This window comes from Electrona antarctica (genome assembly GCF_951216825.1).
Source record: "Electrona antarctica genome assembly, chromosome: 24".
NCBI classification, from domain to species: Eukaryota; Metazoa; Chordata; class Actinopteri; order Myctophiformes; family Myctophidae; genus Electrona; species Electrona antarctica.
In genome coordinates this window covers 7,179,648-7,193,656 of record NC_136803.1, presented here as the reverse complement: position 1 = coordinate 7,193,656, position 14,009 = coordinate 7,179,648, and the positions used below count along the sequence as shown (strand labels likewise).

At 41.0% G+C, this 14,009-nt stretch overlaps 1 protein-coding gene across 2 annotated transcripts in view; it reads right to left on the bottom strand.

Annotated features, from left to right (window-relative positions):
* Positions 1–1,036: 1,036 nt before the first annotated feature.
* Positions 1,037–14,009, bottom strand: part of arpc2 (actin related protein 2/3 complex, subunit 2) — an 18,587-nt gene continuing 5,614 nt past the window's right edge. The window contains exons 5-11 of one of the 2 annotated variants that reach the window (XM_079494989.1): positions 10,438–10,483; positions 9,076–9,262; positions 8,066–8,159; positions 6,946–7,150; positions 5,771–5,871; positions 3,972–4,072; positions 1,037–1,660 (exon numbers count right to left, since the gene is read on the bottom strand). In XM_079494989.1, coding sequence (XP_079351115.1) covers positions 1,639–1,660; positions 3,972–4,072; positions 5,771–5,871; positions 6,946–7,150; positions 8,066–8,159; positions 9,076–9,262; positions 10,438–10,483 — 756 coding nt within the window. In that variant the 3' untranslated portion in view covers positions 1,037–1,638. The remainder of the gene's footprint in view (positions 1,661–3,971; positions 4,073–5,770; positions 5,872–6,945; positions 7,151–8,065; positions 8,160–9,075; positions 9,263–10,437; positions 10,484–14,009) is intronic. The other variant, XM_079494990.1, reaches the window with a different exon arrangement.

Below are 14,009 nucleotides of genomic sequence, written 5' to 3'. Positions count from 1 at the left end.
TCCCTCTATCGATTATTCAAGATTAAATGATTGAATGAATGAATGAAAAAAGTGCCAAAACATAAACTATATAATTTCTGTATTTTATATTATTTGTATTATTTATAATGCCTTAAAGAGGCTGTACCATTTATGCCTTATATAAAGCACTTTGAAATGCATATGCCCAGTTGAAGGCAAAAACACAGTCACAATTAAATCATGTTAGAGATTGTTGAGGTTATCCAGACCTATACTGTGTGAATCCTTCGCACAGTATAGGTAACACACCACCACACTTAAGTAAATTAAAAGATAATTCATAACATTTTGTATAGTTGTGTATATTGCAATGTGTGGTTGTCAATTCCAAGGCACACCAGGACTTGTCTCGTGGCACATTGTTTGGACACCACTGATCCAGACCATGACTGATGATGGTTCTGCTGAGGTTGCTGTTGCAATTTGGTTAAGGAACCGGAATGCGTTTTAGTCTTTAAGTTCATGCCGACCTGACAGGATAGGAAGACGGTATGACCCCAGGACAGGGACATGTCCCACGGTTAAAGACCCCAGGACAGGGACATGTCCCACGGTTAAAACCATTTGATCTGTCCCAAACCATAATGATGAACAATAATGGCCATGACATCCACATAAGAGAATTGGAAGGATGTAAATCCAAGCATACATGAGTCTGTTGATTAGCATCTGTCATGTTGTTCAGACATATAATACAAGGACAGACTAGAACCCACCCAGGCTAACTAGTAACCAGAACCATCAGACATAAAAGAGATGCACACCATGTACACCAAGAAATATCCATGTGTGCCTGAACTGCAGTGCTTGTATTTGCATGTGATAAATAGAATCATATATTTCTTCTGGTATGTGTGCCAAATAATCGAGATTATACTATGCTTATTCATAAACAATTATAGCTCAGGAGATTATATGAAACATGTACATCAATGTGCATGCCAAAGAACACAAAGTGTGACACCAAAGTGTGCCATTTTACCAATGAAAGATGTGCTTCTTTTTACAAGATCGATTTATTAATTATCTTTCCAATGACAATGGTACAGACAACATCAAAGCACAGAGAGCGAGAGAGATTGACGGAGAGGGAAAAGAGGGGATGTTACTACTACTACTACTACTACTGATGGATGGGGTGGGGGGGGATAAGGATGGGGTGGGGGGGATAAGGACCACCAGAGGTTGGGACACAGTACATGATGAGGGAGAACAGGCAAGGCAAGAGTACCAAATGGAGTAAAAGATATCGTATCAAAAAATTCTTTTTTTTGTTCTTTCATATATATATATATATTTATATAGGACTAATAATTCTCTTTTTTAACTACCGTATGCAAAGCAAAGGAATGCCCTTTTTCATTTTTTCCTCAAGCCTCTGCCTTCCCTAAGTAGAGCCAACTTTGTTTTTTTAAAGAAGAGCCAACTTTATCATTATTTTAGCTTGGAAATAAAACAAAACAAACAAAAACAGACTGGACACGATTTGGGGACGGGGCATAAGAGCATCCTGGAATCCTGTCCGATGTGGCGTCGAGTCTCAGCGTGGGGGGGGGGTTCGCTTTTAGGCGTGTCCAGGTGCGGGTCCGATTGCGCGTCATGGAGGGGGCCGTGGCCTCAGCGGCAGAATGTCTTGCCCCTGTAAAAATGAAAACAGTATAATATAGCATTAACCGTAAAGGACAACTTTCTATTCAATCTACTGAATGTGAAGGGGGATACCATACAGCCAGATGTCATTTCCTGGGCTCTAGGACTACAGTAAATAACCATCAAGAAATCGCCATAAAATGCTGTAAAAATAAAAATGAAAGAAAGCAGCAAATGGAAAAATAAAAGATCACCCATCTTTTACTTTCTCTAATAACCTAAACATGAACCTTGTGATCTGCTTGAGTATAAATGAAATGGCAGAGAGACAACAAAGGGACTTGTATGACCTAATATTATATGATAGACCACCCCATTTTAATAATCTTGTTCTGTATGACTGGCACTGTTTGACGTCTATAGACGTCATTTAAAAGCCAACACTTAACCGTCTATAGACATCAGTGTTTCCAGTGGTTTACGACAGAGGGCACTCTTACGCAACCTGTGACAACCGGAAAAAAACGTGATCAAAACTAAACCGGAAAAGTTAATGGATTATCGGATTTCACAAAAAAAAGCACTTAATCATTTTAGAATTACTTTGAAAGACTTTTACTGAATCCTTTGTATCGTCGTTCTTTTAGTTGGTAATTTACAGTGGTTAATGGTTTCAATGCGATTTCATGGCAGATGACACATTTTTTGTAAGAAGTGTACAGTAAAGTCTTATGGAGATATAAGAAAAACACCACTGAAATACATGTCTGGACGACATGCCAGTGCAAGTTTAACAAAAGGCATCAAAACTCAACAATGAGGAAATAAGAGTTCTAATTGCATACTGTGAGTACACTGTGCCAACTGTCAACGCAGAGACTTTCATTCCTAGTGGCCATGAGTCATGAGCAGAGATGGAGCTGCACGTCAAAGTCAAACACATGCATGAGACGACAGATGAGGCTGAATGTATTAAACTACACCCGATAGCATCTAGCTATCGCCCACACACACACATTCGCCATCTAATCCTTACGAGTTCAAAACGATCGATGTATCCAGCCCGTGGTGACTGAGAACATTGCAATCCCTTTGCTAGATTCTAGCATCAAAACAATACTGGGCTTTTAAGGTCAGGTAACAACCGAAAATAGCAGATCTACACACTAACTTGTAGAGCCATTTCAGGCACGCAACCATGTATAAATGAGGCATTATGCACATTGCTATATTATTTATTTACTCATTCACCGCTTTATACTTTCCGCTACTCTTGCAAGATAGAAAGCAAAGAAAACATATTCTCTTCAGAAATGGATACAAGCAGGAAATCCCCTGCTTGTTCTATGTTTTTTAATGTCATCTTTTATAGCCAAGCAAAAATACAACCAAAACAAAGCACCCCAGGAACATAATTCCTTGGATTTAATTATTTCAACCTGAAACCTACGGCATTTTATTGGTTACTACTGTAGTAATATCGTGTTACTATATAAACATTCCTCTCCCAGAACAGGAACCAAGCTACTGCTAGGTGATACTGTTCTGGTTAAAGATTAACATCTGAGCAAAGGGATTGCAATGTTCTCAGTCACCACGGGCTGGATACATCGATTGTTTTGAACTCGTAAGGATTAGATGGTGAATGTGTGTGTGTGGCCGACCCGACTCGCCCGTGTCTCAGCTTCGCATGTCTTCTGTGCAAAGTGCCTATAAAAATTCCAATCAGCCCCACTTCAAACAGTGCAACAAGTCATGCCTAGCTATAAACATCTAAAACCCCACACACCTCCAAAGCACACAGAAAGAATGCTCCCAGGACCGCAGCTGGGTTCAGAGAAACCTAAATATGTACGTAGCTGCACTGACTTTACTGACAAAGCACCTGACAGTACGTTATCAGTGAGGTTATCTGAAAATAAAAATTAAGCTTGCGGTTTACATCTTACAGTACAGCTGAAACTGAAGTCAGATGTTTACTAAGATATGAAGCAATAACTTGAAATAACAAACAAGTGGTAGTCTAAAATAGAGGTAAGCATTTGAGTTATGGAGACAGACTGGAACCCATCCCACACTCGCACCCTCTACCTTTGTTCGGTGGTTGGTTGGAGTTTGTTCTGAACTACAAACCATGGCAAACGCTGTAGATGTGACTTGCAATTACATTTAAATTCTGAGCTTGTACATCTTCCGTTTTCACTATAAATCTTTTATAAAATAATCGTGATATTGATTTGAAGTCTGTCGCACAACCCTATTACACATAGTGTACCCAAGTGTAAATGAGTTCCTCATTTTGATGGACAGAACAACATGGCAGGGTTCATTACTGTAGGGTGGGTTCAACGGCTACTTACGACATCGTCTTCATCTCCTTCTTCTCGGCGTCGGGCCGGGCTCGGTTCAGAACCTTAAGGAAATCTGAAGTCTTGGCCCTCATACGTGTGTGAATGTAGGCCTGTGGAAGCATGGAATAAAGCAAAATAAAATCTCAAGACTGAAATAATTATTGATAATGTTTTAGGCCGACCAGCTGCAGAAACAGATTTGAGGCATTAAGGTTGCTTTTATGACATTTGAGACCATTCATGTTTCTGGAAGATGCTTCTAAACTTGTATTCTATTGCTAGTTTGACGATAGTGATGAAATACTCTTTCACCTTAAAATAACTAAGCTAGTGACGGAAAATAGCCAATCCACAAACTCGCAACGTGTTGTGAGCTGGTAGATCTGGTATTTTCGGTGCGCAGCGTCCTTTCAAAGAAGACACGCTGCCTTCCATGGAATCCAAATGACTGAGAACTGTAATCATGGACATGCAAACCAAACAAGTTTTAAATGATGCGTGTGTGTGTGTGTGTGTGTGGGAGGGGGGGGGGGGGGGTGAATAGTTTACGGAGTACACTCAAACAGCCTAAACAGTAAACACACACGCCCCAATTGTTCCTTCCTTGACCTTTCCATTCATCCGATAAATGTGCATGCGACCACACACGCACACACGAGTCAGACAAAAACAAACAGAAAGCCAGCATGTACACACCCAGTCGGATCATTTTAACACCCAGTCGGATCATTTTAACACCCAGTCGGATCATTTTCACACCTTGTACATTCAATACATAACAGTAGTGAGTGATACGTTGATTTATGTGTAGGAGTAGACCTACAGTATATATGCAAATTAATATAACGAAAGCCTTTCATTGAAGATGATTTGTTTTCAGTGTTGTGTCGTAACATATTTTACATACTAGATTCCTACCGACATATCTGCCTCTGAAATGTCAACCATGTGAGGGAACAGGTTTAATTAGAGGTTATGGTCAATTGGAAGCTACAGTACACCCATTCCCCCCAATCTCACCTGGACTTTCTATTGTGCAAAAGTTTTAGTAACGTTGTGAATGTGGCTTGGAACGTATCATTATATTTAGGCAAGAATGGAGGCCAGCAACTCTTTTACAAGAGGAGGAGGGGGTCAGTAATGATAAACACCGGTTTCCTGAAGCATTCACTTCACCATCTTTGATCTTGGAGACTATTAGGTACCTCTCGCATACCGACACCTTGGGAAAATAGTACCAACGCCTACACACTTTCACACCACTCTGCTTTGAACACGGTAATTTAGTTAGACTAATTTAGTTAGACTGTGGCTCAGGAGGTAGAGCAGGTCGTCCAATGATCCATGGGTCTGCGGTTCGAATCCCGGCTCCTCCTGTCTACATGTCGAAGTGTCCTTGGGCAAGACACTGAACCCCAAATTGCTCCCGATGTGCTGGTTGGTACCTTGCATGGCTTCCGCCGCAATCGGTGTATGAATGTGTGTGTGAATGGGTGAATGTAATGCATAATCTATGTAAAACGCCTTGGATAAAGGCGCTATATAAATGCACCATTTTAGTTAATGCTTATAGAACATATGAAAATTTTTTAATAGTAATATTGTGAACAATATCACAACCCCCAGTTGAATAGTTACGGGTCTGTAACTCTGTGCACGAATGGGTCGATTGCATTCATACACACAGAGTTAATAGGGACAGAACATTTTAATCAAAGGGGGTATTTGGCCGCATGCATATCAAACTGGGGGGTCCATGTTATTTTTTACGTTAGAGAAACGCTGAACCAAGCATTAAGCAGCCTCACCTTGGAGCACTTTATGTGGTAGTGCAGGTAGTCCCTGAAGGTATGGATGAGGTTGATGGTGTTGTCTCTGGCATTAGCATTGGTGTGACGAGGGAATAGCACTGCATGAACAGAACAGTGAGAACTTGCTTTAGAAAAAAATTCTGGTATAAAATAAATGAACACAACACCATTTCACATATATCTATGCAAAATAAAACTATAGGACTCGGGTTATCAACCGGGTTAAGTTGCCTTTTAACGGCGGCTTATTGTTTAATCCAGGGTTCCACCGCGCGTAATACGCTAAACCCAGACCTGGTGACGAGGCCTTCACGTTATGATGACGAAACCGGAAATCAACCCATGCTCTGGGCTGCTCCCTAGCAGCCCAGAGCATGGGTTCTGGGAAATTGAGGCCCAATGCAAGTGAACGAGGGGGTAGGGACAATCTTGGCTCGTTTTGCTCTTTGTCTGTGACCCGGATCAAGGAAGTGGCTTTTTTGTCGGCTCAATAACAAATGCTGGGAGTGTTTACTAGCGTTTTTTTATGGATCAAAAACGCAAATACTTCGGCATATGCTGCAAAGGTAATAAAACAATCTAGGCAGCGTATAATATTTTATTAAATAGCAGGGAATGCGGGTTATGCCGGCAACGTGTTCACAATCAGTGCCGGAAGTCCTTCAAAATAGGAGCTCTGGGGTGCCGGAAAGACATGGCCGCTTTTACTCTGAAACCCACGACCCGGAAACAATCCGCTCAAAAAAAGTTCTCTTTACATTGCTAGCTTACATCGCTATCGTTTTAATTTATACGATATATGATCCAAAAAGCGTTCATATTTTGCGGGAGAGACGGATGAGGAGAAGAAATGAAGCGCTAGTATATCGATCCGTTCAAAACCACGATTAGGAGAGACGTGTCATTCTTTCTGCCGCGCTAACAGCTAAGTCAACGGTAAGCTAAGAAGAGTCTAGAGTGTAGCATACGGTAGCCGAAAGGCGAACTGACAAATTAAAAAAAAAGGAAAAAATACAGAATATTCCTATCTCGCCCAGTATCATTGAGGATGCGCTAGGATGTCTGAGGACGTCGTATGTACCCCTCGGTTCGAGTCCCTATGACGTGTGGCGACGTCCTACGGACGGAAACGGTTAAGGTTGGTGGCTCTAACAGTAAAGTAAAGGACTGACCAAATGTGATGTATCCGATGTTATCTCCCACAGCAGCATCTGTGTCTTTGAGCTCTAACAGTAAAGTAAAGGACTGACCAAATGTGATGTATCCGATGTTATCTCCCACAGCAGCATCTGTGTCTTTGAGCTCCAAAGGGGGCTCCCGGTGACTGAACAGGACCTGTGGGGCTGTGTGGCTGGCTCTCCGACCCTCCTTGAACTCCTAAACACACACATACGCACACGTGTGAAAAGATATGAGTAACGTTTGACATAGAGAGAAGAATCCCTCACACCCCTGTCCCGAAATAAAATTGACCTTTATCTTGCAGAAGAAAACCTCAAAAGCCTCATTTCGAGATGTGGTAAAGACAAGGGTACACTTTTCCATTGTCTGTGGGCATGCCCAAGAGTGAAAGAATTCTGGGAAGAAGTAAGGAGGGAGATTCAGAAGATATTGTTGATAAATATTGAGCTTGACCCGAAACTGTTTCTATTAGGTCTTTATCCACCTGGCCATAAGATTCAGAGTAGCGAACAAAGATTTCTAGATTTATGTTTACTACAAGCCAAAAGGGCTATAGCTTTATCGTGAAGATAGGCAAACCCAGTATTGCTCAGTGGTTTAGGGAGCTGTCATTGTGTCTTCCTCTGGAAAGAATCACTTATACTCTGAAAAATAAACAAGAGATGTTTGATAGGATATGGGGACGGTTTATCCAGTATATTACGGTTAATGATTTGTCTTATTTAATGGTGGAAACTGAAAATGTTTAATTGTACTCTATGCAGCTATTTGGTCTTGTTGTTGTTACCAGTCTAAGTGCCCTTATTTTATTTTAATATACTGTATTTATATGTATGTACTGTATGTTTGTTTTTGTTTTTTTTAAGTAATTGTATTGTCTGTATTATGTATTGTTCTGTTGTATTGTCTGTTTGTTTAAAAAAAGAAAAATGCAATAAATATATTGTAAAAAAAAAAAAAGCCTCATTTCGTGATAGTACACGAGTTCCCAGTCCACCCGCTACACCAACTCAGTAGTGTACCTAAAGATAGACTAAGCTTGGACAAATAAGGTGCGGTCGGGGTTTCGCTCCCGTCTCGCCACGCCGCCCGCTGAGACGACCTACTGACCTGCATGAAAACCTTGCCGATGATGACATCGTCGTCGTCTTTGAACACCGTGCTGAACACCACCGTCACTCTGTCTTTCTTGGCCTCCACATACCTGAGGACAACAATATGACCTCCGTTTAGACACATACCTGAGGACAACAATATGACCTCCGTTTAGACAAGGATTAAGGCAAGAATGAAAATAAGGGTTTTTGTTTAAGGTCACACTGCAATCTGGTCTGGTGAGACTTTTAAGCAGGTTGGCCAAAATCCTTAACTGCACTTTACTTAAATTGGTCTAGACAAAATTAGAAGAGAATTTGGCATTTAAGATGTCAACCTGAGTGGTCATTATCAACTCAACGAAAAAAAGAAGAAACTAGAAAGATTGTCTATGATGTTATCTATGATGCAAGACTCCATATTTGGGCATGGTACAATCTGACCACAATTCACGTCCGTTATAAAATTCAAAGTTAAATATTTCAAAAAATATACACATAAGGTGAAAACAACAACAAACATGTATGTGTAGTAATTTGGTGGTGATCGTTAGACAGACAAAAGTGCCAAGACAAAATCGCTCTCGTGTCAAACCATCTCAAATGTGTTGTCTCCACCAGGCCGAATAGGGGAGAGAGTATGTTTTGCACAAAAAAAAAAAGCCTCAGATCATGAACGCAGCGTGCAATTTACATGAAATCTTTCACAGACTTTCCTACTAGGCTATGGAATATATCCCACCCTTTTCACATTGGCCTGTTATAGCGCAACCAACAGGTGGAATTTTGCAAAACACATTTTTGGAACAAAATGCCTCAAATCATCCAATTGCCATCCAAGGCGTAAGAAGAAATGGCACCCTTTTCACATTGGCCTATTATAGCGCCACCAGGAGGCCACAACCTGACCTGCCCTGGTGGAGACCGTCTCCACCAGGAGGCCACAACCTGACCTGCCCTGGTGGAGACCTGTGCCCCGAGGGGCACTTTATCTAGTTTGCTCTCTTTTTGTACATGACCACCTACATGGACTCGTCGTCTCTGTAGTGGACCACAGCTCTGGACTCGCCCTCCCTGCCTTCTTCCTGGAACTGGAAGTATTTCTCGAAGACCGAAGCGAAACAGTTCCTCTTGAGCATGCCCGCTTGGTGGATGACGTCCTCCTTGTTTTCTGGCACGTTGTCCAGGTCGTACAGCAGGGATACATTGTAGCCTAGTACACAACCAGTTAAAAGATGATGAGGACACATTGTAGCCAAGTAGTGTAGTGTAAAACCTAAGATGTGTTGTGTAAGCGGTGACCACCACGGCTTGATGAAAACTTGACTATGAATAGGGGTTAAGACCACCCTGGGCAAGACCTACGCTGAAAAGACTATCAGCGGAAGTGGCGGAAGTGTTGCGTGTAAGATAACTACGTCACGCGGTGTGGCTGTGTTTACTAGTCCCCACCGAAACAAGGAAATGACGTTGATGCTTTACAAATCAGTTCACATTCTCCGCGAATGAAACAAGTGTTGTGATTGGTCGGGAAAATATCGTATCCGGGGGAAATACATCTGATGGATGTTCCGGGGGATACGTCCACCGATAGCTTCTTTGCCTTACGTTGTGACCAGGCTCTTCTTTCCGCAGAAAAGTAAGCCTGGGACCGAGGCTAGGTTAAGACGTGTATACACGTTACCGATCAGCGCAGAGTCATTACCTTTGCTGCACTTTCTTATTGTATGTTTTTCTCGTTTCATTTGTTAGATGTGTACAACTATAGCAGCCACTAGCTGCTGTAATACATTTGTGTTGTACTATAAACAACGCGTGCTACCGTCATGGCAGTTGCCTACAGAACTCGCCACAGTGCAACACTATGTGATGTAGATTCCCATCTAAGGCCAGTGCATGACTCCATATGTAAAAATAAAATAAATAACATTATGTTAAAATCATTGTTATATAGCTCATTACCAAAAATGAAACACAAGACTGATTTAGCGGCACCACTTAAGCAAATGCTTGGCACATTGACATTGCTTGCTGTAGGCTATTTGTTATTTGCCAGCACGTCTTGTAAATTTGTAATGTGCACATGTTCGGTCGATCCTCATAAACATCAAACTGGTTTAAGCTCGTTCACCGGACTGGGTAAACCGGAAATCAAAAATGCATGTCTTTGATCATCAGTGACAAAGGCTTCATTAGCTGAACTCACCGGCTCAAAGGCACCAACTATGACAGGCTGTCAAACAACCAATTAAGCCATGAATTAAGTCATGTAATTAATGCCTTTGATGACAAAAGCTTAATTGGATGAATTCCTCGATAGGTTCAAGGGAATCTCTTTCATGCAACAATGTCCGGCCCAATGCTGTGTTCAGGGAGGGGTCAACTTACTTGACTCTGGAGAAACAAGGTATGTCCCATAGACCCTTTTCAGCAGCTGAAATGATAGGATTAACACAATTTATTTAGAGTTTACACAAGAACAATGAAACCAAGGCAAAACACGCAGAAAACATTAAAGGAGTAGTTCACCCAAAACATGACCTGCAGAGTCTCCGCTACGAGACTCAAGTCTCCTAATGAGTCATCTATTTAATGACCCAGTCATCAAAGTATTGGCTCAGGATGGTCAGGAATGCAACAAAAAGTAAAACAATCTCCATGAATTCAAGGATTCATGGGGTGTGCCATTAATAGAACATAGGTGATTTCTTTAGGTGAACTACTAAAAAAAGGAAGGTGATTTTAGGGTGAACTACTTAAATAAAATAAAGGAACGTTAAAGGGAAACTGCCTATTTCTAACCAGAATCTTCTGTATGTTTGTGAAGCCTTATTCTGCAATTTGCATACACCACACACACACCATACTTACGCACACACAGACTCACGCACCCACACATTCATCATACCTTATGTTTGATTACTTTGTCTAAGTTTATATTTGTTTATTATCTTAAACCCTTTATGGGTTTCTTTTCCCACATGCACTTCTTTTTCTCTTTGAATAATGTTACCTTTTTGTACTGTTTTTATTGTGCGGATAAATATAACTAAAATTCCTGCTACTGTGAGGAGAACATGTGAAAATTCGACACATTCCCCAAAGCCTTTGTATCTTGAGAGCTCGCTTAAAGTTGATGGGCAACTCTGCCAGCCTAGTGACGTGTAGGCTGGTGGAGTTTAGTCTGTAGAAGTCAGTTTTGCAGGACAAAACTTGAATAACACTTGAAAACAGAATAATCTATGTGAAAGAATTTTAAAAAATAGAAAAAACTAATCCAACCAACAGCGAGCAGTACGAACACTTACGGTTCATGGTTACATTTGTTAAATTATCACTGAGGATTTTACAGTGTCGATTGGGGTCACTGAGGCAAAAAAATGTCAAGCTTTTTAATTTAAAAAGGTTAAATAGGCTAACACGGTGAGAATCACTGTTAGCCTACGATCGGTATTAAAAGAAAACCATACATATACTACGGTAGGCCAAGTAAGGGAGACTGTCTACTTTCATATGAGATGGGTTATTGAAAGGATTTAGACTAGAGACATGATGCATACAGGAGTCATCTATCAGCATCTTAAAAAGCCAGGAAGACAAACTTGCCCTACCACAATAGGCTTGTCTATTAGTGAAAAACCAGAGGCGGGTTGCGATGAGCAGATAATTGCAGCTTGGCTAGGATGAAAATAGCTAGACACATGGCTCCGGTCTGAAATCGCTACCTGTCACTGTGGAATGGACAGCACTAAGCTAGGTGGCATCATGCAAATCAGGCGGCGGTACGGAAGACATGCAGCTTTTTTTTCAGGTGAAAAATGATTCACTCTTGTTCCAGCCTGCCCAAGAACAACACTGGCCAGCCTTCAATTCCAAAGAAAGCAGTGGCTGTGTGCATGTTTCCCCAAGAACACAAACAAACAGAATTCAATTCCAAAGAAAGCAGTGGCACGCACCTTGATAGGTATCAGTTTCAAGATTAGCCTCATTGGAAACATGATAGAAGCACATGGCTGCACGAAGTGCATACAAGGCCGCTGGGTCGCAAGACAAATTTCAGTGGAAACGGACAATAAAGTACTAGATCATATCAAATAAGAGTATGCGCACAGGTGACAGTGACGCAATGCTTGATCAGTTTCAAGATTAGCCTCATTGGAAACGTGCTCTAAGCTTATGGATGCAGTGTTTGATAAGAATACACACACAGATTACTGTGACAATGCTTGATAGGTATCAATCAGTTGTAAGATTAGCCTCAATGGAAGGATGGAACCCTTAAAGGGTAAGACCACTTTTGTAGAGGTTTGGGTTGTGTAGTTACCTTGCCATGATGTAACTCCAAATGTGGACAAGAAATCAAAAATAATTTCTCCAGTGATTAGAAATTGATAATTCAAAATATGCTCCTCATTGACTTACATTGTACGCTGAAACAGCTCTCAAAGTCACTCTTTTAGTACGTAAACAAACACAAACAAAGTTGTTTCAGACAATATAGAGCAACACCAAAACTCATGTGGTTTTATTTCTTCATAAAAATGGTAACTTCCTGTTGATTTTACTATATGAAGATCTGGATCCGGATCCATGGATCCAGTCCGGGTTTTCTTCTGAATAAAAATGGACAAATCAACAGGAAGTTAACATTTTTATGAAAAAATAAAACCACATGAGTTTTGGTGTTGCTCCATATTGTCTGAAACAACTTTGTTTGTGTTTGTTTACGTACTAAAAGAGTGACTTTGAGAGCTGTTTCAGCGTACAATGTAAGTCAATGAGGAGCATATTTTGAATTATCAATTTCTAATCACTGGAGAAATTATTTTTGATTTCTTGTCCACATTTGGAGTTACATCATGGCAAGGTAACTACACAACCCAAACCTCTACAAAAGTGGTCTTACCCTTTAAAAATATCTGGATTGCACTCTCCCATAACTCAGCGGTGGACAGTAAACATACCTTTACAGTTACTTTACACTAGTATTTAAGAAAGACAATAATACTGTACTTACTCTTAAGTACATTTTTGAACATCTATACTTAAACTAGTATTTGTATTTTAATTTGTGGATACTTATGCCTTTCACTTTTCAAGGCAAATGTTGTATTTTGACTCTACTAAATTTCTAGAAGGAAAATCCCCTTTTTTATGTCTGCATTTCAATACAGTAATGCATTCATATATTATTTTTGAATGCACTTAAGTTTGTAATTTGTACTTTTGAATACTTAGTAGTTAAAGTTTGACTGAGCATCTTTCATTTGTAGTGGAGTAATATTTGACCGTCCAGGAGTATCTATACTTTGACTTGTACTGGGCTTGAGCAGCCTACTGCTAACCACTGCTAACTCCGCATCCTGTCATGGTCAACGGCTTCCTTTTCACGCAGGCTCCTTGGTCCTGCTGAACCCCATGCATCTCCCCATCTGCACTCCTAGACTGAGCCAACGAGGAGGGCAGTGGTCCACTGGAAGGCAGCCAAGGCTCTTCATTCAGCAGCGGCGCGTGTCGCTCCGGCACAGTCAGCACTTCCTCATTTTGGCTGACTCACAGAGCATACATCCTGTTTTTAGCAGAGGCTTCATTTCCATACAAGGAGAAGGAGTGTGCGTGTGTGTGCTGACATATTCAGCTCTTCTGTAGCTTTACTCATGTTGAGGTTTTACATTTATTAGCAACAGCAAGGGTTCTGCCTTTAGATCGGTTTGAGCAGAAAAAACACAACTACATTCCCTCTTGTGTCAGACGGATTTGAACCACATTGGTTGATGTACAGGAAACAGGACTGTAAGCCCGTATGTGTGAAGAAAAAAAGAGCACGTGCACACACGTGTGTGTGTGTGTGTGTGTGTGTGTGTGTGTGTAATGACTTCCGAGTCCAGACAAGATTAATCTGTGTGTGTGACTTTTAAATAAACACACACACACACACACACACCCCTTGTGGGAAGTGA